The following is a 25,304-nucleotide window of genomic DNA, read 5'->3' as shown; positions in this document are numbered from 1 at the left end:
TGAAGTCGCTTTCTCCGCCGTAGCGTACTTCAGAGTGATCAACACGGAGGGCAAAGCAGAGTGCTCGATAGTCGCGGCCAAAACGAAGGTTGCACCGCTGAAGCCACTCTCGATTCCTCGCATGGAGCTACAAGCAGCAGTTCTGGGCAGCCGTTTAGTGTCGTTTGTTCAGGAGAATCACAGCGTGAAGGTGAAGCAGCGTTTTCTGTGGAGTGATTCCGCCACAGTGTTGGCCTGGTTACGCGCCGATCATCGTCGGTACACGCAGTACGTAGCATGCCGAGTAGGGGAGATATTGACAACAACAGATCTCTCAGAATGGCACTGGGTCCCCAGTAAGCTAAACCCTGCAGATGCAGCAACAAAGTGGGGTAAGAATCCGTGTCCGGAAGCAACCGACGAGTGGTTTAAAGGTCCTGAATTTCTTCGGCTTGCCGAGGAGAATTGGCCGAAGCAACCGAAACCTTCAAAGGTGCCTGAAGAGGAACTGAGACCCTGCTTCCTGATCCAGGGGTCAACTATTCCGGAGGTTGTGATAGATTTTTCTAGATTCTCTAGGTAGAGACGATTGCTAGGCGCAGTTGCATACGTACACCGTTTCTTGGGCAATTGTAGGTGTAGATGTCGAGGAGAGACGCCGGAATTGCTGCATCTTACTCAAGAGGAACTGAAGAAGGCGAAGAACACGCTTGTGTGGATTGCGCAATGGCAGGAGTACCCAGATGAGATGGTTGCAGTTTCGAGAGGACAAGCAGAATTACCTAAATCGAGCAGTTTGTATCAGTTGACACCAACAGTCGATGAGTGTGGCGTGCTACGCGTCGGTGGAAGAATTGGAGCTGCGCCGCATACATCATTTGATGCTAGGTTCCCGGTGATTCTCCCAAGAAAACATCCGGTGACGACGCTAATTGTAGATGATTTCCATCGTACCTTTCGTCATGGTAATTCTGAAACGGTAGTGAACGAGATTCGGCAGTTCTACAGCATCTTCCAACTAAGGAGAGTGGTGAAGCAAGCTGCGACCGTCTGTCAGTGGTGCAAAGTGAAGAAGGCGACTCCGAAGGTTCCGCGAATGGCGCCGCTGCCTTTGGCCCGCTTGTCCTCGTTTACTCGACCATTCACCTACACCGGTATTGATTTTTTCAGACCGTTGCTGGTGAAAGTAGGAAGGAGCTCGGTTAAACGCTGGATCTGTCTGTTCACCTGTCTAACCACCCGTGCTGTCCATGTGGAAGTTGCACACAGTCTTTCCACACCGTCCTGTATCAAATGCATCCGTCGCTTCATCTGTCGCCGAGGAGCGCCGGTGGAAATCTACTCCGACAACGGTACCAACTTCCAAGGTGCCGAACGACTGCTGCGGAAAGAACTCGAGAACGTACATGGAGAATTAGCAGCAACGTTCACAAACGCATCTACCAAATGGGTCTTTATCCCACCAGCTGCACCTCATATGGGAGGAGCGTGGGAGAGAATGGTGCGATCCATAAAGTCAGCCATGGAAGCAGCCTACAACAACGACCGGAAACTGGACGACGAAGGGCTGGTGACGCTAGCCGTGGAAGCCGAGGGTATAGTGAACAGCCGGCCACTTACCTACCTACCCCTAGATGCTGCTGAAGTAGAAGCCCTGACTCCTAACCATTTCCTGTTGGGAAGTTCCACTGGTGTTCGTCAGCCTGCAGTACCGTTCAGTGATCCTGTCTCTGCCGTAAAGAATTCTTGGAACCAAATACAACGTCAGCTGGACGTCTTCTGGAAGCGCTGGATACGGGAGTATCTTCCGATGCTGACTAAGCGAATGAAGTGGTTCGGAGAAGTGAAACCAGTGGCTGTCGGAGACTTGGTCCTCATAGCAGACGAGGTCCGAAGGAATGGCTGGACGCGCGGGAAAATCAAAGATGTCGTGATAGCGGAAGACGGACGAGTTCGACAAGCGATAGTTCAGACTGCGAGGGGGATATTGCGTAGACCGGTATCGAAGTTAGCCGTGTTGGAGGTTGAGTTGGATGGTAAAACTGGGACCAGTGGCCAGTGTTACGGGGGGGAGAATGTTACTGCCAACACTGCTCTTGGTGGTGTAACTGTTGCTGAACAGTACTGTCATACGGTTGAAACGTCATCCGTGGACAATGACGTGACCCGACGGCGGGAGGAGAGCTGTCATTCTCAAAAAAGCGCTGAGTAAGGCATCGTGAACAGGAGGAGAAAAATTATCTTAAAATTCAATTTGTTACGGTAAAATTATAGTCAGTGCAGTTAAAACCTACTTATATATACACGTTGAGTTCAGTTATTATACACATAGGTAATCACTATTATCACAGTAAGGTACAGAGCTTAAAACTAAATTTCTAAAATATTATACCTAACCTAAATCTAAAATCACAGGTCAGCTAGTACGGACGAAATCCACGTTGACTTTAAAGCGATTGTGGTTCGAGACCGAAAATTGTAGGTATCATTAAAAATGTACACGGTTGATTCTAATAAAATTAATTTCAGCTTAAAGCTGTCTCACACCAATCACCGAGTTTGTGAACGGCTAAAAAGAATCGGCCAAGAGCCTCCTTTGTACTCGGAACAGAACGAAATAGACGGGCAGCAGTCAATATGTGGTGAAATAATAGATTTATATAATAAAATTTTACTACTAATCGTTAAATCATTTTTCAGACGACACAATATACCATACTTTTTAGCAATCTTTTTGATGACATTGTCGATGTGAGACTTAAAGGTTAACTTTTCATCAATGATTATTCCAAGATATTTTAGTTCACTAATAGTCTCACCGTTTATTTCAACGTTAACGTCAGGCCTAGTATTAGCCGAAGAGATAATCATGTATTTAGTTTTAGCAACATTTAACTTTAATTTTTAAATTTTAACCAACGAGCAAGGGAATGCAAATCTTTGTTCAAATGCGCCACGGCTTCATCTACATCCTTAGCTGGAATGAACAGAACAGTGTCGTCAGCAAACAAATTTAAGCCACAAAATCGTAAAACTCGCCTAATGTCATTTATATACATAATAAATAAAATAGGACCTAAGACACTACCTTGCGGTACTCCAAGAGGATTGTCGAGAGGACTATATATAAAATCGTTAAAACAAGTTTTCTGAGTTCTATCACATAAATAGTTTTCAAACCACTTATGTGCTCCCTCCGATACCAAATCGCTCTAAAGTTTTCAAAAGTGAAGGTCTCTAAATTATCTCAAAAGCGCGTTTCAGATCCAAAAATACAGCAAAAATAGTCTCTTTAACCTCGCTTTTCTCTTTCCATTTTGCTAACACTAGATTCAAAGCAGTTTCTCAAGAGTGTCCCTCTCGGTATCCGGATTGCTCCGGAATTACACTGATAATATAAATTCGTAAATATAATGAAATCGATCGTGCAATGCACGAATTCATTCGTCGTTTTCTGCAACGAAGTAATTTCGTGCATTGTAAATAGTAGGTTTCGTTTATTTCATGAACAAGAATGGCCGCTTGGTGAACGAAGGCTTTCGTATATTTTACAGGTTTAATATGCACTGCACGAATTTTATCGTTGATAGCAACATTATTTTTCGTGAATGAAACGAAATGTTTCATTTATTTCAATAAACGTTTGTGTATATTACGAACGATTTCATTGCTCACGCAAATTTATTTCGTTCATCTTACGAATGTTTTCGTATTCTTTAGCATATTATTTTTTCAATCGATATTTTAGGATCGATGTTTGACAACAACGATTTTTTTAACAAACTAGAAAGATCGATCTGGCAAAATCGATTTTATTTCAACCTGCTCACCCCCATTGAGGACTAGAAAGATTGTGGTGTGAAGAAATGGACGGTTGATGAGCAAAAGTTTTAGTAAATTTTACTTATCTAGTGTACATGGCACGAATGTTATCGTTGATAACGACATTATTTTTCGTGAATGAAGCGAAATGATTCGTTCATTTCAATAAATGTTTGCGTATATTACGAACGACTTTGTTGGTCGCACGAATTCATTTCGTTTATTTTAGAAAAGATTTCGTATTTGTTAGCCTCTTATTGTTTTCAGTCGATCTTTTGGGATCGATGTTTGACAACTTCGATTTTTTTGTAATTAAAAAAAATCGATGTGGCCAAATCGATTTTACTGTGGTGTGAAGAAATGGCCGCTTAATGAACGAAAGTTTTCGTAAATTTTACTTATTTAGTGTACATTTCACGAATGTTGTCGTTGAAAACGACATTATTTTTCGTGAATGAAACGAAATGTTTTGCTTATTTTAATAAACATTTGTGTATATTACGAACAATCTCGTTGGTCGCACGAATTCATTTCGCTCATCTAGGAGAAGTTTTCGTAATCATCTTTCATCGTTCATCTCTCGTCATTCTCGATTAGTTAAATTTTGTGAGGAGTAAAGTGCATAACGTTAAAAGTTAATTAAGTAGGTAATTTCTCCGGGTAAAGTAGTGGCCCTGTAACTAGAATCTTCATCTAACCGTGTAACCGTTTGGGTACTTTGCCTTATTCAGCTCAAAGATGTGAGTAATAAGAGAGTGAGAGCAGCGCAGGTCATACTGCTGTTCATTGCAAATGAGCGCAGATAGTTGAGTGCTGATCTCCCATAAAATCATAATTAGAGTAGAAAAATAATTATAGATATGTATATATGTATTAAATAACTAAATTAGTTAGATTTATGTAAATAAACAATTATGTGTAGTCAACTTCATGTTTAATGTGCTAAATGATAAAAATAATTAAGATGCTCCACTTTATTATTTGCGACCAACGGTCAATTTGAAAACCCTAGAACAAAATTTGTTACACAGTACACTTAAGATTACAACACAAAACATATACATGTACTGACTGGTTTACCGGAAAAGGAGGAAAATGCGAGAAGCTTCGGAAAAAGAGAAGAAAAGAGAGTTCCGTCTCTCACGCTCGAGCTCGCCTGTCCAAAAGAGGCCTTTGAGAGCCCACCCCAGACGGTCCCCGTGGCTTGACCAGGGACTAGGGGCATTGTCGAAGTCCGTCTGACTGAGAGGTAACAAATGGCGCCCAACTAACTGACAATACCAATCAGAAGCACAAGATTATCATAAAGTGGAGAATTAGTGACAGCGATAGGGAAACTTTTATTACTCACATCACAAGTTATTTAGCGTGAATTATCTACTCGGGGATGCGAAACCAGCTTTTTTTAAAAATTATTTCGGATTAGTTTTACGCTCTCAAAAGGAAATTTTCAGAAAATTTGATTTATCAAATAACGGGGTTTTTTTGATACCGTTGATTGAAAATTGATTAATCTTTTAATGGGTCTTGATTTTGTCCAGTAATTGAAACACGAGGATAGTAGTTATTTTGATTGATTTATTGAGCAGTGATATTTTGTTATTCATACGGTTTATTGCAACCATTCATAATGGAGTTGCAAGAGATGTATAAGAACCTCAATGTGTCTCACCTTTCTATTGATGAAGTCGAGCACGAGATATTGATCTGTAATATGCTGTTCGGCTTGGACGAACATGAGAGTATCAAACGAAGAAAATTGAAAGATAGGATGAGAGAGGAGAAAGATATGGTAGTAGTAACTCACTCCTCAACATGGAGAAGTGTAACGGACGAAATTTCGATTATCAGATCCAAGCTAACGATCATTAATGGTTTGTTGGATAGCCATAAAATAGACAAACGCCAGAGAGACAAACTTAAAACTCGCCTTGTTCACTACCGAGTCAGAATATTTTCGCTCTCGCGAGTTCCGCAAGCTCGAAAGTATATGCTCGAATTAAGGGAATTAGGAAAGCTAGTAGCGCACATTTTTCAAAAGAATTTTCCCGATTTTACACCTACAGCTCCTGAAAGGTTTTTCGAACCTCAACAGCTAGAGCAATATCTAAGCCAAGCGTTAGTGGAAGTTCGAAGCGAAATTGAAACATTAAATGAAACCGCTTCTGGGAATACATTAGACATTATGGAAGAACAGGAAGAAGAGAATGCCAGTGCAAGAACTAACATTGAAACATTAGAATTTAAACAACAGCAGATGGAAAATTCACTTAAATGCTCTGAGCAGATTTTGGAAAGATTGAAATTATTTGAACAGGGTAAAATCGAAAATTCATCAGAATTAATACAACATTTTAAATCGTTTGTAATTCAAACAACACAGCAACAAAAAGAGCAAAGGGAAAAAGAAATTGCTATGGATAGAAGGAGAATGAAAGAAGCAGAAGAGAATGTAGAAAGGAAAAAGCGGTTAGAAAAATTATTAGTGAATTTGAATAACACGATTAAAATAGAACCAGAATCATCGAAACTTGAATTTCCAGAACATACCATTTCAGTGCATGATTCTGATGAAGCATCTGAAAATGTTATAAAATCAGATAATGTGCTAGTAACGAAGCCATTTGAGGTGCACGAAGAATCAGAAAGCGATTCTAAAAACACGTCAGAAAGCTCGAACGTACAGATTAGAAAGAGAAAACATAGAGAGGAAGGCAAATTGAACCGTTACAAACGAATGCCAACAAGTCTGAAAAATAAAATGAAACATGCTAGGAGAGCAAGCTTTTCTTCGGAAACTGCAGAATCCAATTCGAGTGAATACTCAGACTCAAGTAGCTCAACCTCAGAAAGCTCTGTGGCCTCTTCGGAAACGAGTATTGAGGACAGAAAAGGTAGAAGTAGGAACAGGGAAGACAGAAAGAGACATTACAAGCCGATGAAAAGAGTTCCAGTATCGGAATGGAAGTTGAAATATGATGGAAAAGACGGAGGTCTTGAAAGAGGTGAAAATAAGATGCAGGGCTGAAAAAGTTTCCGACCGTGAGCTTCTCCGAAGTGCTATCCACCTATTCGCAGGTAGAGCGAAAGACTGGTTCATGGAAGGAATGCATAACCGAGACTTTCGAAGATGGTCCGAGCTTGAATCAGAACTAAAACGAGAGTATCTTCCACCAGATCTCGACTTTCAGCTCGAAATTCAAGCTACCAATCGTCGTCAGTCCCGTGGAGAGCGTTTCGTGGATTATTTCCACGATATGCAGAAATATTTCCAGTCGATGACTCGCCAAATATCAGAGCGACGCAAGTTTGACATTGTTTGGCGAAACATGAGATACGACTATAAAAACGCACTCACAGGTGCGGGAATAAAGTCGCTATCGAAGCTGAAACGATACGGGAGGGTCGTCGATGAAAACAATTGGAGTAATTTCCAAAAACCTTTCGACAATTCGGGTCGCCCGCGGCCCAATCACGTCAATGAAATATCGACTAACAGCAAAACATCTGGGAACAACAAGAAGAATTCCAATAATTTAAATGCTAAAGATAGAGGTCAGAACGAAGTCCTGAAGCAGGAGAAAAATGGGGGCAAAGAAAAAGGGAGAGACGAGGGAAAAATAGAACCAATGGAAGGTTCATCTCAAGGAACTTTAAAATCACTGGCCGCGCAATATAATCGACCTCCGATAGGGGTCTGTTACAATTGCCGACAGAAAGGTCACCATTATGTCGAATGTGATCGGGAGAGGCAAAAGTTTTGCCGAATGTGTGGTTTTCCGGGGGTGTATACGAAAACCTGCCCCAATTGCCAAAAAAAGGGGAGAGCTCAGCTTAAAGGAGGAAGCTGACAGCTTAGCCGCAAGTCCTCCTAGCCTACTCGATAGAAATATAGCTTTAGTAAATTTTGGTTTAGAGCCAGTCGCAGAAACAGACTATGCCCCAGAGAACAACATTGAAGAACTTTTAATTCAAATCAATGGAGACGCTCGTCCCTTTGTAACAGTAGAAGTATCTGGTAAAAATATCATTGGACTTCTAGACGGTGGAGCCCAACGAACAGTTTTAGGCGTGGGTGCAAAGAATTTAATTCGTGAGCTACGTTTAAAAGTTTACCCAACTGAGATTTCAGCTAAAACTGCTTCGGGGTCCCCAATTCAAATTGAAGGTTACTTACACCTACCGATAACTTTCAAAGAGGAAACTCACATTATTTCAGCCTTGATAGCACCGAAATTAAAACATCGTTTAATTCTCGGATATGAAGATTTCTGGCGAGCTTTCAAGCTTCGACCGACAGTTCAAGATCAGAAAGATATCTTGGAACTCAGTATGAGCCAAGGTGAAGAGCGAAGAGAGGAAGAGAGGGAATTAAACGATGAGCAGGTCGAAATGCTAGAAGAAGTAAAGGGGTTATTTAAGGTTGCAGTGGAAGGTACTCGATATCACCGAGATGATATCTCATAAAATTGTTTTGAAAACGGAATTTAAAAATTCACCACCCGTAAGAATAAACCCGTACCCGACATCTCTAGATATGCAAACTAAAATAAACAGAGAGTTAGACAATATGTTAGAGCAGGAGGTGATAGAACGAAATAAGAGTGATTGGTCACTGAGTACAGTACCAGTGATAAAACAACTGGGGAAGTGAGGCTGTGCCTCGATGCAAGGCGCCTCAATGAAAGAACGGTAAGGGATGCCTACCCACTCCCTCACCAAGACCGGATACTAAGTCGATTGGGATCAAGCAAGTACCTAACAACTATCGACTTGTCGAAAGCCTTTTTGCAAATTCCACTTGATCCCAATTCACGAAGGTATACGGCGTTCTCGGTGTTGGGGAGGGGGTTGTTCCAGTTCACCAGGCTGCCCTTCGGACTCGTTAACAGTCCAGCTACTTTGGCACGACTAATGGACGAAGTTCTGGGGTATGGTGAACTGGAACCGAATGTATTCGTATACCTCGACGATATTGTCGTGGTGAACGATACATTCGAGGCTCACCTTCAGTCTCTACGAGAGGTCGCAATGCGTCTTAGGAAAGCCAATCTCTCTATAAATATAAATAAATCAAAATTCTGCGTACAAGAATTGCCATATTTGGGATATATTCTCTCTCAAGAAGGTCTGCGCCCAAATCCGGAGAGAATCGAAGCCATCGTGAGTTACGAGCGTCCAACATCAATTCGTGCCTTGCGACGCTTCTTGGGGATGGCAAATTACTATAGGCGGTTCATTCTCAACTTCAGTGATTATACCGCGCCGCTAACCAACTTGCTTCGCAGGAAACCTAAAACGATAGCCTGGAATGATAATGCTGAAGAAGCATTCATTAAGTTAAAAGAGAGTCTGATAACTGCACCAGTACTCTCAAATCCTAATTTCGACTTACCATTCACTATACAGTGCGATGCAAGCGATAGTGCAATCGCTCCCATTCTGACACAAGACCATCAAGAGGGGGAGAAAGTGATAGCATACTTCTCTCAAAAGCTTTCTCCAGCTCAGCAATCCAATGCTGCATCCGAGAAGGAGGGTCTTGCTGTCCTCTCAGCAATCGAAAAATTCAGGCCATATGTGGAGGGGACTCACTTCGTGGTCATCACAGATGCATCAGCCTTGACGCACATAATGAAAGGCAAGTGGCGAACGTCTTCAAGGCTTAGTCGCTGGAGTATTCAACTTCAAGGCTATGACCTAGAGATTCGTCATAGGCGAGGCCGAGATAATGTAATCCCTGATGCCTTGTCTCGTGCGGTCGAATCTGTTGATGTATGCGATGGAAGAAATGAGTGGTATACATCTCTCTTTAAAGCTGTGCGAGAATCACCAGAAGAGTACCTAGATTACCGAATAGAAGACCAGAAATTATTTAAATTCGTAACGACAAAAACCGAATCGTTAGATTACAGATTTGAGTGGAAGCTTTGTTTACCCGAAGAAGCGCGAGAGCAAGTTCTCCGGGCCGAACATGATAATGCGTTCTATTTCGGTTATGAAAAATTACTCGATAAAGTGCGATTAAAATATTTTTGGCCGAAAATGGCAAGCAGTGTGCGCAAGTTCGTTGAGCGTTGCACAACCTGTAAGGAATGCAAGCCCGACAACAACTCTCAACATCCCGAAATGGGGAAACCAAGACTGTCCTCGAAGCCATTCCAAATTTTGGCTATCGACTTCTTGCAGTCGCTTCCACGAAGCCGTGCAGGTAATTCACACCTGTTAGTTCTACTGGATGTGTTCTCCAAGTGGACTATTTTAGTACCTGTGAAGAAAATTGGCACTGAGTTAGTGATTCGGATTTTAGAAGAACAATGGTTCCGTCGCTACTCAGTACCAGAAATTTTGATCAGCGACAATGCTAGTACTTTCCTGAGTAAGGAGTTTAAAGCGTTCCTTGATCGTTACAAGGTAACTCACTGGTCAAACGCCAGGCATCATAACCAGGCCAACCCAGTGGAGCGTTTAAATCGTAGCATTAATGCATGCGTGAGGACTTATGTGAAGTCTGATCAAAGAAAGTGGGACTCCAAAATCTCGGAAGTCGAATATGTCATTAATAACACGTTACATTCGTCAACGGGATATTCTCCGTATAGAATCCTATTTGGACATTGTTGCGAGTGGAGATGATCATAGGTTAGATGTGGTCACTAGCGAACCTTCTGAAAAAGAGAGGTTAGATTTAAAATTGAAGGTGGATAAGATAGTGCATGAATCCGTTACCAAGCACCTGGTAAAAGCTCACGAGAAAAGCACGAGAAATTACAATCTACGGTTCAAAAATCCGGCCCCTGTGTACAGTGTGGGTCAAAAAGTTTATAGAAGGAGCTTTGCTCAATCGTCGGCAGCTGAAGCGTTCAATGCGAAGCTAGGACCAGCTTACATTCCGTGCACCGTAGTAGCCAAACGAGGAACTAATTCTTACGAGTTGATAGATAATAACACAGGCAAAAATTTAGGAATTTTCTCTGCAGCATTATTAAATGTAGGGTATATCGTTAGTTAATATATATATATATATATATATATATATATATATATATATATATATATATATATATATATATATATATATATATATATATATATATATATATATATATATATATATATATATATATATATATATATATATATATATATATATATATATATATATATATATATATATATATATATATATATATATATATATATATATATATATATATATATATATATATATATATATATATATATATATATATAAAGTCCAAGTCAAAGTCGAAGTCAATGTTTAAGTCAAAAATAGGGTTGTGTAGGTGAATTCGTCAGAGAACAAAACGTAACGTCTGAAATTGAATTGTTGTTGAAATATCTGTTTATATACCCTTTGTTAACCAAATCTTTTGTTTGAGAGTGATAGCATTTTTGGGCATAACACCGATTAATGGATACATCCCGAACAATGCACATTGCCAAATTTTGCGAAGCAGGATTTACACCGGTTTTCCTGCGTCACGTCTCAACAAAGTATCATATTGCTCAATAAATTTCAAAAAAATAAAAATTTACAAAATTTGCTTCACGATCATGTGCTCACTATTAAACAATAATCTTCCGGATAATTTTTCAGATCGACCGATCTAACTAACAGTCAAGCTACGTTTGAGATCGTTCTCTGGCATAACGAATTCACAGAACAAATGGAGATAATGTGTCTTGTCTCTCCTTCTTAACGAGAGATGTGTTGAGATAATTGGGAGATGATAAGACCTATCAATTGATTCGCTATAGATTAAAAACGTCGATTAATAGCATTCCATTGCAAATGTGGAATCAACTATTTGATAAATTAACGCTGTAAATTTACTTTTGCGAAAGTCGAGTTAGCGATGAATATGAGGCCTCTCAAACCTGGGTGGTCATGACACCGAATTAATTTGAGAAAATAAATTAATAACCGTTGTTATTAATTTATTTTCAGAGGGAGTGTGGGGTAGTGTTACCGTTTGGGTACTTTGCCCTATTCAGCTCAAAGATGTGAGTAATAAGAGAGTGAGAGCAGCGCAGGTCATACTGCTGTTCATTGCAAATGAGCGCAGATAGTTGAGTGCTGATCTGCCATAAAATCATAATTAGAGTAGAAAAATAATTATAGATATGTATATATGTATTAAATAACTAAATTAGTTAGATTTATGTAAATAAACAATTATGTGTAGTCAACTTCATGTTTAATGTGCTAAATGATAAAAATAATTAAGATGCTCCACTTTATTCTTTGCGACCAACGGTCAATTTGAAAACCCTAGAACAAAATTTGTTACACAGTACACTTAAGATTACAACACAAAACATATACATGTACTGACTGGTTTACCGGAAAAGGAGGAAAATGCGAGAAGCTTCGGAAAAAGAGAAGAAAAGAGAGGGAATTGGTTAAGGATAGGTGGCTACTGGGTTATGGATTGCATTGGGCTCACTTTACAAATGGACATCCTAGCGATCAGACAGGAAAGTTTTATTATAGAAGTTACTAAGTAAAAAGTTGATTAAAATTCGAAAATCAGAACTGAAATATAAGGAAAAACGTGAAAACCTTTAAGAATATCCACGGAATCAGGTATGTCCAAAAAAACCTCTACCTCAAGTGCCCAGTAGCATAACCTCACCGCAATGGTAGCCAATCCTTACACCATCCGCCAATTTCCCTCTTAACAGGACCCATTCGGTTTCTTTCGTGAAACCTCCAACGAACCCGCACCTTACGGGCAGGAAAATAGTACCCGGTCAAACAAAGGGACGGTACGGAAAAAGAATCGCCCGCAACGGTCACGTGGACCGAGTTAAACGCACACCTCGTGTGAGAACATAAGTGGAAAATCATCCAACAAGCCCTCAGCCTAGTGAACGCTCCATCCTTCCGCTGCCTTGCGAACGTTGGCGATCGTCCGATCTAGCAGCAAAAAGCAGCAACGCATATTCATTCGCCCAGCATCGGCGAACGTTCCACTCATCGGGAAAATCAACCCACCCGCCCCAAAAAAGTCGAACGCCGAAGACATCCTCCGTTCACCACGCATCCGACGATCGGAAAATTTCTACCCGCATCAGATCCAGTCAACACCGGCCGGCCGCAACACACACATACACGATTTGTAGGTAATAAAAATTAAGCTAAATTTAATCGAGTCGCATTCTTGTGTAACTGATTGGTGTCCCTATAGCCGACCTTGAGAGTTCCGTCTCTCACGCTCGAGCTCGCCTGTGCAAAAGAGGCAGTTAAGAGCCCACTCCAGACGGTCCCTGTGGCTTGACCAGGGACTAGGGGCATTGTCGAAGTCCGTCTGACTGAGAGGTAACAACCGATAGCAGTGCAAGAAACCATATAGCATGGCTGTTAAACCAATCACCTCACTTCCAAACTGAACTAGCCGCAGCAGGAGGAAAATCGGTCGTTGTGGATTTTACCGCAGCTTGGTGTGGACCGTGCCGAAACATATCGCATTTGTTCTATCAGCTTCCGGCGAAATATCCAAAGGCTGTGTTTCTCAAGGTGGACGTCGACAGATGTACCGAAACGGCGCCGTCCCAGGGCATGTCGACCATGCCAATGTTTATTTTCTACCGAGCCAGAACAAAGATTGACAGGATGCAGGGTGCAGACATTAATGGACTTGAAGCCAAAATACAGAAACATTACGTCGCCAGCTTGTATGAATCTGGAGAAGATTACGGTCATGGAATGTTGGATTTGAACACCTTCATCCAGAAGAACCAGTGAGAATGTTTGAACGAATCGAACGATCACCCGATGGTGAATGCGCTCAGTTCCAGCGGTGGTCATCTGGTGTCCGATTGTGACGAACAGTTGATCATTTCAATTACCTTCAATCAGCTGGTCAAAATCAGTGCCATCAAGTTCAAAGCGCCGCCCTCTCACGGACCGAAAAAAGGTGAGAATCTTTATCAATCAACCAAGCACCATCGATTTCGATATGGCCGAATCGCAAGTTTCGGTACTGGATTTGGTACTGGGGCAGAAGGATCTTGTGTCGGGATCGCCGATTCCGTTGCACTTCGTTAAATTTCAGAACGTGCAGAATATGCAGCTGTTCGTGAAGGATAACCATTCTGGTGACGAGACAATCATTATCGATCATTTGGCCTTCGTAGGGTCACCGATTGCAACGACTAAGATGGATGACTTCCAGCAGGTGGCTGGGAAGAAGGGTGAAAGCCACTAGATTGTTTGAGCCGCCGGGAGAAGGATGGTTAGAAGGCGGTGGATAGGGGCGGTGACGAATATGTTTGATCGAATACTTAAAAGGTTAAAGATAGTGATGCGCGTGAACTTGTTCTTTTTATAAATCGTTCAATAAAATAATGAGCAGGAAAAAATGGCATATTATTTTGATATTGCTCCGGCAATATCTTATTCATACAAAACCAACGAGCGATGGCTCAGCTGAATCCGTACAGCTTCGGATTCTGGGTCAACTGGAAACGAAAGAGGTTCAGTAAATCTTCCTGAAACCGGCGGGCACGGATACGGCTACTAAATAGTCAGACTGAGACCGTCGTTATGAATTGTTGACGTATAGCAACAATGACTCCATATTCTACCTCTATTGAAGCTCTTTTGACGTTGACGGTTTGACGAATAGTACTCGTAAATATTGCCAAGATGTTCGTATATAGCAGCGAACAATTCGTTTGCCGAATGAAGCTGTTTCGTAATAAGCCAATGAAAGTCGTTTCGTGGTATGCACGAAAAATTCGTAATGAAACATAAAAATGTTTCAATGGAACTACGAACGATTCATCATATGTGCGAAAAAATTCGTATATTTTATGAATATTGTCTGTACGAAACAAATTTCTAGCGATTTACGAATATATTCTATCAGTGTAACAAATTATTATTATTCAAATAACTCATCAGCTAACAACAAGTTCTAAAATTTTCTCTACTGTGTGCAACATGTTAATGGGGCGGTACTCTTCGGCTTTATCCGTCCCAGTAACTTTGGGAATAGGAATCACAAGTGATTCCTTCCAAACTTTCGGCACGTGCCCAGTTTGTAGTCATTCATTTACAAGGTCCAGCAGATCGTGTCCGATGACATAAAAGCAATCTTGTATCACTTTTGCGTTGACATTATCGATACCAGCCGATTTTCCCAAAGAAAAACAAATATCCTTCAACTGTTCAAAAGTGATTGAGTGAAATCCGTCAAATCTTCAGTTAATATTAATCGGCTGTGTTATTTCCATTTCCACTGACCAGCTCAATACTTTGATTGATCAATTGGACACTGTTAACGAAATAACTGTTCAATTTTTCAGCTATTCTTTGTTCAGATTGTTCTTCTATTCCGTTAAAAGTTATGAACTGCGAGGAACTACGTTTAGGTTTAATTAAATTCTTTAGGATTTTCCATAGCTCTTTGCTGTTGTTTTGATGTTGATCGATCTTCCTTTGAATATATTCACATTTGGTCTTCTTCGAGGCCTGTGAATAAATATTTCGCGCGTGCGTGTACCCATTCCAAAGACGTTCACTATTAGTTCTGCAAAATTTCTTGAACTTTTTATCCCTTTTACGTTTAAGGCGTAAAAGATCTAAAGAGTACCAGCTGTTCGAGTTATTTGAATTAACAAACTTTTGAGAAACTAGACTATTTGTACACTCTTTTAACACGTTAGTTAGAACAGTTGCCTTGTTATCCGAATTTACATTCAATTCCGTAAAATCCATGCTTCTCGAAACCAGTTGAGACATAGCTTGTTTCGAATATCTTTTCCAGCACTTGATTTTAACTTTATCCTCTTCACGGTTAGGTTCATTCTCCAGCAAAATTGAAATCGTCTGATGGTCTGAAATTTTACAATCGGCCTCTACATACAAATGAACCCCGTCAAAATTGGAATACACGTGATCTATCAATGTTCTACTTATCTGGAAATTCTTGTAAACTCACTGACCGTTTGCTTGAAATTGAAAAACTCTGCCAACTGCTTCAACAGATTCGAATTTTGATCGTTGATCCAATCAATGTTGAAATCGCCCGAAATTACATTAAGTTTACTTAAGTCAACGAAATTCTCCCACCAGTTTTCTAAAATTTCTAAAAACCGTCGATCGCTTGAACTAGGAGAATGGTATACTACTGTAAAATTTCCCATCTGCATGTCTCTTTCAACTGATATACCCAAGAACCAATTATTATCAACTGCTTCGTTTAACCGAACGTTGAATTTAATCGATTCTTTGGCGTAAATAGCAACTCCACCGGTATGTCTGGAATGATATAGGCGAAAAGCAACTTTATAACCCGGAATGCTATACTGATCAAATGCATCAGCATCAACAATATGTGTTTCTGATATTGAACCCAACAATGGACGTTTGTTTTCTAAAAGGTGTCGCATTGCGACAAAGTTTGTAGATAACCCAGCTATATTTAAATACAATGTTTCAGACAACCTCTCGTTTGTTAGTTGCTATTCACTTGACAAAACGTTGCTTTTTTCAATTCTAGCAGTCTCCGATAAACTAAACACTGCTTACTAAATGCCGCATGATTTACGTCCAAATTCATTTTACGTTCATTAGTCTTTTTAATACAATTCACGCATTTAAAATCAGTTGACGAGCATTCAGATGTTCTATGTGCTCCATTACATGTGGAGCATGTTTCTTTATTCACGCATCCCGTGCTCTTATGAACATATTCTCCTTAGTTGAACCAGCGCAGCACGTTAAAGGCCTCTGAAACAGAACACCTATCCCAACCAATGTTTACCGCAGGGGCTGACATCAGGCCGCCATAAGTGTCCTTATCAACTTCAATTATAACATTGTCATCTTTACCGTTTTTAAAGTTGCTAATTTTGTGCACCTTTGGATCTAATTTATTTTTAATTCCTTCCTCGTGTCGTCACTTGATTGCAACGGCTCGACTGGTTTAATCACAATGACCGGGCGAGCCTTACGTTTCGTTTGACTTCTAGTTCTAATTTTATTCGTCCCAGTAGCTCCCGACAAAACATTCGCGTAAGTAATTCTAGTATTTTTATCAAAAACCTCGTCATTATTTCCATCATCGTCTATTTCAATTTACATCGGTTCATCTTCTTTATTCGTCAAAATTTTTCGTTTTCTACCGGGGTTCCCGTCAGATTCAGAATGAACCTTCCTATTACTAAAATTCCTCTTTCTGTTCATTCCAACTAATTCAATTTCGCGCTTAACATTTTCATTAAAACAACTTTTCAAATCTTCCAACTTTTTGGCAACACTGTTTTCCAAGCTAGCCAATTTACTCTCGAGAGAGTTGTTGATCAGTTTTTCTATTCCGTTTTCTACTGCGATGTGTATCTGTGCATCGATGTTTTTTCGGGCATCAGTGAGAGATACGGAAATGGAAGCGATTTGTTCCATCTTCTTATCCAACTCAATGATTATCGAACTGACATCCTGCACACCAGAAGGCTGGCTTGATAAACATTTCGCACATTTGTAGCAAAGACTTGCATTATCAGCCACCCAATTTACCATGGCCTTTGTTAACTCGGAACATTTTTGATTATATTTATCGCCGCAAAAAAGGCATAGTACAATTTTACAAAATTTATTATGTGAAAAACAGTTGTTCAGAAAGTTCACGTCAAGAGATACTATTATTTTAAATTCAAATAATGGAAAAACAAATACAAAGGAAGGAGTCGTAAGATAAACTTTGAAGTAAACACCTTTTAAAATTTTATTTTGTTTGTTTTATTTTTGAATTCAAACTTGTGTTAATACATTTTGTTCATGTTTTACAAATATTCATCTATCTTCTTTTTTTGCCAAAAAATCATCTACTACCTCATCTTCATTGACCTCAATATCTTCATGAATAAACATTAAAGCCAATCCGTTGAGCCGTTCTTAGGATGTCGAATTTCTCAGGTATGTTTTTAAAAGCTTCAAAGTAGAAAGAGATCTTTTGGGCCGTACACGTAGTGACCGGGATGGTAGCCATTATTTTATACAAACTGTATATAGTGGGTAACAAATCTTCGTCACAATGGCTTAACGCCTCGATTGCGTTCCGTGGTTTTTGTTGAACCAATATAGGTTTCCATAATACTACTTCACCAGCTAAACCGGTTTTTGAAAGGCTATAGAAATCTGCTAGCTTCTCCACCGCTTCCACAATGCTATTCGTGTCCGTTCCAGGTGAAAAGTTTAGTAGCACCTGGAATGGTCTCTGTAGGTTTCAAATTTTTCAATCAATGACTGAATGGTGTTGTCGAGGAATGGGATGTACACTGATCGCCTATAATATTCTTCCGGAGATGCCGAAGAAGCGTTGAAACGGTGAGTTTGAAGCGCCGCAGTTCTTGGTTTCGAAATTATAATATGTAAATCTGAACACAAGACTTCCAGCTTTTTAAAAATTTCTGAAAACGTCTCATCTGCATCCGTACGAATTTGTTGCAAATGGTCTTTCACTTGCATAGCCGAATCAATTGCCACACTCAGATCTAAACTTGGTTTTTGAAGATATTTGCTCAACGGAAGCGTTATTGCAAATACGTAATCTGTGACGTAAAGATTTATCAAGAAATCAAAATTTTCAATTGCACTCTTCAACAACTGTGCATCGGTAGCCGTGATTTTGTCCGTCTACCCTTGAATTTCCGACAATGCATTTAGAACAGGTTGCAACAATTCTATGAATGTGCGAACGGAGTCGTGTCGTTCAACCCATCGTGTTGGACACATCCTCTTTAATTTCTGAACTGTAGGTTCACTCTCAAACTTTTCAATCTCCAAAGATAGCACTCGTTGACGTTTTGGTGAGTTGAAAAAGTTGTATGTTGCCTCTATTGTACCCATACAGTTCCGTATTCCTTGGAGGTTACATCCTTCCGAAATAGACAAGTTCAGGGTATGAGAGCAACAGCGTACGTATATGGCCTTTGGGTATTTTTCTCTCACTAAAGCCTGAACTCTTCGTAAATGTCCACTCATAGAACAAGCTCCATCGTAGCCTTGACCAACTAAATAAGAGGGGTTCAAACCGATTTGTTCCATAGTCAAAATTATCAAATCTGACAATCCTTTGCCCGTCATATCCTCAACCGGTACGAACTGAAGAAAATCTTCGTGAACTTTGTTATCCATGACATAACGTACGCAAAAAGACATTTGTGATTGGTTTCTTATGTCTGTTGTTTCATCGCTCGAAATTGAAAAAAGAAATTGCTTCGTTGACTCTTCTTACAAGCTTCCGAAGAATAATGTTATTAAAACAATTTATCATTTCGTTTTGAGCTTGAGGACCAACATTGGCACCTGAGTTTTCTAAATGATTTTTTAACACACCATCTCCAACATCAACCCGAAACTACAAAAGAGACCTAAAATTCCCTTCTTCTTTATGATACGGCTCATCGAAATGTGTTGGCCCAGAATCCAATTTTTCTACCCCTTTCGTGCTAGAAAAATTGCACTTTTATTGATGGGCTTCATGTTCTCTTTCAGCTTCGCTGACTGAGCTCGGTTACCTTCAGTTAATGCAACGCAATCCTTGACCGAGAACAAGATTGTGAAGCCAAAAATGCTCTTTCTAGACACGCAACGTGATATTACGTTTTAACAAGATATCCTGCAGATGCACTGTACAGTTGTCGAAAATAATACACAGTATTTGCAAAATGCTCCATCTCTAGAGGGCGCATAAAGAAGCCAGTCCCATTCACCCAACCATCGAAAGCAAAATCTCAAGTTCCTTGAACCGGAAGCAGGAAATTTATATTCAACACTAGGCATCCAGGGATTCCTGAGAATATCCATTCTAGTACCATCGTCAGTCTAATCGAGATCGAAAGCAAATGAATAAAAGGGCAACTATTAGTAGAATTGTAAATTTATTTTAGTGTGATCGAGAAATATCGAACTTCTTCAAAAGTATGTCGAGTATTTTATAATATAATCAGAGAAGTACAATTATATTTAGATTTAATGTATATAAATATTAATATACATATTTCACTAGTTTGTATATAAATATTATATACATATTTCACTAGTTTGTGAACTCCGTTAGAATTTACCTCAAACTTGCGATACATACTGCAGTTGCTTGACCTAGAATGACATAAATGCCGAAGCCAAAACCTTACACGTGAAAATGTTATTTTGGCTGCCTAACTCCCCTGAAAATGTTAGTAAATTCGATCCACGTGAATCATATGGTTCCAAGTTCAATCGGAAATATCGGTCAAATATTTGGAGAAAATCGTTGGTTTTCACATTTTTGTCCGTAACCAACGATTTGTTTCATGCGAAAAATTAAGAGTTTTTTTAATGTAACACTCGTGAAGTTCCGAAACCAAAAGACGAAATTGACAAGTGCTTAAATTGAAGGGCGCTCTGTTCTGTAATTCGAGTGTATGTGTACATTTGAACCAGCTTCGGTTCAAAACTCATAATGGTAAATACATATAGTGCGTACATTGATAAAATTCGCAGAAAGCAAAATTGGTAACCGTCTGGTTATGTTGAGTGTAGAGAAAGAACTTTTGCAACGAACCTTAAGTATGTAAATAGCAGTACGTACGCTCAAAGATTGAGTTCGATCCCAGTCAAGTTCATTCGAAAACTATTTGTTTCCAGCCAGAATTTCGGCTTAAATGAATCAATCGATTCTGAGTTGGAATCAGTTTATTCATTTGAGCCAGAATTCCGGCGGAAGCCAAGAAGATTTGCGGCTCAAATTCTGTCTGGTTTGAATGGAATCGTGCAGGTAAATATTGACGCGTATTTACATTCTCGAATGAGCATGTTCGGACTTGTTCACTAAATGTGGGTGTGGAACGAACACATAACTAAAGCGAATCTTGTGTTCGATTTTTACATGACAAGTCTTCCCGTTCTATAATAAATCTTGAACATTAAAACATTAAATTTTTTTGGTACTGAATCGATCATTGTTATATAAGTAAATTATACTCCTTTACCTGTTTCCCGACGTAAGTACCAATATCACCACGAGTCGGTAACTCAACTTTTTTAGATGAACATGGTTTGAGTCGCGGTTTTTTGGTAACGGTTTCCGACGGGCACTCTTCATTTTCATTGGGGAGATCACCTACAAATTTGAATGATCCGCGTTATGGATGCATAAATTTCATAGAAAACGTTTACCATTGTACTGTACACTGTACATTTTAGCCTAACTTACCTTTTCGCGGAGCAGCGGTGACGGTAGACTGCGAGAAAAATTTGCGTCCATTGTGAAAACTAATTAAGCTTGAATTTAAACAATCACTTCAAACACGTTCCGACACGCGCAGCGAAAATATAGTTGTGGTGCAGGGCTAAAATGAATGATGAATTGCTAAAGGAGTCGTTCATTCTCGTTGTAGCTTCGGGTCCTTCATTCGTGTTTTGAGTTAGTTGCACAATGCTTTCTAACCATCTTGAGTAGAACGGTAGCCAGTAATGCCATATAAACATTAGCGCAACGAAAGCGCATTTTATAATATATTCAAATTGTACTAAGCAGATACATACACAAGAAATACTACTTTAACCCTTTAATATATCATTTTCTATGTATTTTAATTGCGAAAACAGCTGTGCAGGTCAAATTAAGGAATATATTGAATTAATAATGCGGTTTTGCAAATTATACTTGCAAGCCATTATTTTGAAAAAAAACTATAAAAAATAGAAAATAAAAGAGTAAAAATCAGCGTAAATGATTATTATTTTTTTTTTTCTACTTCAAAATAAAATTAAATTAATTGAACAAATAAAACAACCAGTATTTAAACTGGTATTGTCACGAATCACATTTTCACTAACAGAACAAAACACTAATGAGAACCGTACACTGGGGTACAAATGTACCCCACGCCAACTTTAACTCCAGCTTTCACGAAGGCCAAAGGCAAAATGGCTTACCACCTTTTCCTACTCTTACTATGAACCCAGGTCGGTAAATGCCGAGTTCTCGTCTTCACACGGCTCCAAAGATGGCGTGGGGTACATTTGTACTCCAGTGCAACGTTCTAGTGTTAAAACCATACGACCATTTATAAACAAGTGCTTGAAAAAATCAAGAATAAATCCCTGTGTTTATGATAAGCAGAACTTCAGTTTCTTACCGTTGAACACGTTCAAGTTTAATTTTCTTTTTCCCATTTTTATTACAATTTTGTTCTCTCTTTTAATTGTATTAAAATCTGAAAATCTTTGTTTTAATTATAAACTTTCGACTGGGGGGGGGGGGGGGGTCGACCCTCAACCCCTTGACTACGCCACTGTGTTAATGTTTACTGGAATTAAATGTTAAAAAATGTAATCTCATGACTTTTAGCAGAAAACAAATCACGCCTTCCGTGTCAATTACATTAGGTAATCAAACCGTTCAAAAATGCGATAAAATAAGAGATTTAGGAGTTATCTTAGATAAAAAATTAAAATTTGTGGAACATTACAACACAATTGTTCATAGAGCTGGTAATATGCTTAATTTTATAAAACGCTTCGGATATCACTTTCAAGATCCTTACACAATTAAAACTCTTTACGTAGCATATGTTCGGTCTATTTTAGAATATTGTAGTATTGTTTGGTCACCATTCATAAAAAAACACGAAGTGAGAATTGAGTCAATCCAAAAGCAGTTTCTATTATATGCACTACGCAAGTTAAAATGGACAGTACTCTTCCATCTTATGAAGCACGTTGTATGTTGATAGATATTCAAACATTGAAAGAACGTCGGTACTATGCTATGATCTCGTTTCTAAACGATATCGTCATGTAGCGTATTGACTCATCTTACATATTGTCAAAATTAAATTTATATGCTCCTACTCGTTAATTACGCAATAGAAATTTGTTCGCGATAGGTCATCATCGTACAGACTATGCTAAATTCGGACCACTAAACCAGATGATGGCTGTGTATAACGAGCATTGAGAAAGTATTGACCTTACCATGCCCCGAACAAGTTTAAAACAGTTTTTCAACTCTTTGCGGCATCATAGTACATAGGAATAGTATACAGGATAGTATATAAGCAATTAATATTTGAATAATTTAGTCTACAATTGATTGACGAATAAAAAAAAACAAAAAAAAATTAATGAAATGAATGGAGTGAAAAAAGTAAATCGAATGAATAAAATAAAAAATAAATGAAAGGAATAAATAAAACCGATTTAATCCACGTATCAGTGAGATGAGACATTTCCTATACATATCACTGTTCTATTATACATTAGTTTGCCGAACACACGCAAAGCAACTAGATGTGAGCTAAGCACAGTTTCCAGTCCTGCACGAATAACACTTCGAATAAACCGAATAAATTAAAGAAAAATAATAAAACAAATAAAAATTTTAAATAATTATGAAGCAAAAAATAGAAAAAAAAGTTATACATAAAATCTATCCATTTTATGAATAACTTTTTTTAATTTTTTGCTTCAGAATTATTTTAAATTTTTATTTGTTTTATTATTTTTTTTTAATAATGAATACAAAATCAAATCAATAAAATAAAGCAAATCAGCTCAACAGTTCGAGTAAACACACGGTACGTGCCACACGTACGCCAATTTGCTCCGGGCTATCTAGCGCAGTTTCAGTTGAATCGGTTCGATATCGTCAAAACGGTTGCTGTCCGCTGTGAGACATAGTGTTCAAAGGCTGTGCCAAGTGCAGTGATAGTCAAACAGCCTCCTAAGTGATCAAAAACCTCTTTTTTGGAGTGCATTAGTGCGGTATTTCTTTCGCCAAGGCGGCTGCCTAGCCAACCAGCCTGCTATCTCTATTGTGATATAGTGCAAAGCAGTGCAAACGGCAAAAATACAGGCGAAAACAATCCCCCGCCAACCAGACGTGTTGCGTGCGAATTATTTTACCCCCTTCCCATAAGACGGCTGTGAAGATCAGAGAAAATTACCGAGTGTGTGCTTATTGTTTTAAACGCCGGCTGAATCTGTACACAGCGAAGAACAGCTGTAGTGATATTTTGATGTCGGGCTCGTAGCGTGCCGCACCGACCCCCCCTCCCAAACGTCTATTGGGGTAAAGTTAGTGAGTGCTATTGCACTGTAGACCAGTGATAGTAATAGAAGAAAATCGGCTAACTTGATTATTGGAGAGAGTGCTTAATTATATCGATCCTCCTAAATGTATCAAACAGAGGCAAATCGTGTCAGTGATTGACATACTCGGCCTGAACCAGATAGCCATATGGGGGTAAACGACCCCCTTGATGGAGGAGGAAAACAACTGTCGCCCACGCTACCTTTGTGGATGCGACAAGATGGGGACACGATCCTCACACAAACCCTCCTCCTGCAAGCGGTGAGTACAAATGATGAACAGCATAATACAGAACCCACCACCACCCCTCTTTCAGCCAAACTCCCGTCCAATCCATTCATCATTCACAAATCTCTGCAGCTACTGGGTCGGGATCCAAAAGGTTTGGTTAATGCATCCAAGGAAGCAAGAGGCACGAAATATACTCTCCGCACCAGCTCTCATTCGACCTACCAGAAGTTACTAACTCTCAAACAATTAGTCGACGGCACCCCGGTCGAGATCATTTCTCACCCCTCTCTTAACTTTTACCAAAGAAGTTGTTTACGATATAGACACAATCGACATGGAACCTGAAACCCTCAGAGAAAACCTTGCTTCGCAAGGCGTCCACAGTGTCAGAAGAATAACTAAACGAAGTGATAACCAAATCCGGAACACTCCTTTGGTAGTCCTTACTTTTAAAGAACAACTTCTCCTGCCACATGTCTACTTCGGACTTATTCGGCTCCCTGTGCGCAGATACTACCCATCACCTCTTTTATGCTTCGGCTGTGCCAAATACGGACACTCCAGAAAAAACTGTTCAGAAGCCCCCATTTGTCCTACCTGCTCTGAACAACACGAAACACACAATACCCAACCGTGTAAGAAGGACAAGTACTGTACAAACTGCGAAGGCAATCACGGACCCACGGATCGGAACTGTCCGATTTACAAAAAAGAGGCAGCGGTGATCGAATTCAAAGTTGATAACAATCTCACCTATGGAGAAGCACGAGCGGAATTTAAGAAAGCTGAGCAGCCCTCAACATACGCCAACCAAACCAAATCTCAGGATAGCGAAGAAGACCAGTTAATAATAGAGCTCCGCCAAGAACTTGAGAAGGCCCGGAAACAGAATGACGAAATAAAAGCCCTACGAGAAGAAGTCCTAAATCTCCGCAGACAAGCAGCCACCAAGCAGCAAAGCAACCCTATTATCGATGCCCTGAAGGAAGAACTTGGGAAATACAAAGACGCGTACAGGAAAATATTAGGAGAACTCCTAACCACCAAAGCTGAAGCTAAAAACAACACCAATGAATCCGGAGTAGCTGCACACAATCAAAGGAATAAAAAAATCCGAGACTCCGGACCTGCAACAAGTGGGGAAAGTGCCGATGAAGC

The 25,304-nt window shown here is 39.6% G+C and overlaps 1 protein-coding gene and 1 pseudogene across 1 annotated transcript in view; both read left to right on the top strand.

Annotated features, from left to right (window-relative positions):
- The window catches only part of LOC131680146 (uncharacterized), a 6,947-nt gene extending 4,486 nt beyond the window's left edge, over positions 1-2,461 (top strand). Inside the window, exons 2-4 of the mRNA XM_058960868.1 lie at positions 24-558; positions 616-2,187; positions 2,395-2,461. Coding sequence (XP_058816851.1) covers positions 24-558; positions 616-2,187; positions 2,395-2,461 — 2,174 coding nt within the window. The remainder of the gene's footprint in view (positions 1-23; positions 559-615; positions 2,188-2,394) is intronic.
- A 7,385-nt stretch (positions 2,462-9,846) lies between these two features.
- Positions 9,847-14,151, top strand: LOC131680145 (thioredoxin-like protein 1; annotated as a pseudogene).
- Positions 14,152-25,304: the final 11,153 nt, after the last annotated feature.

The sequence above is a fragment of the Topomyia yanbarensis genome, chromosome 2 (assembly GCF_030247195.1).
Source record: "Topomyia yanbarensis strain Yona2022 chromosome 2, ASM3024719v1, whole genome shotgun sequence".
NCBI classification, from domain to species: Eukaryota; Metazoa; Arthropoda; class Insecta; order Diptera; family Culicidae; genus Topomyia; species Topomyia yanbarensis.
Note: the sequence above shows the minus strand (reverse complement) of the source record. Positions and strands in the feature narration are given on the sequence as shown.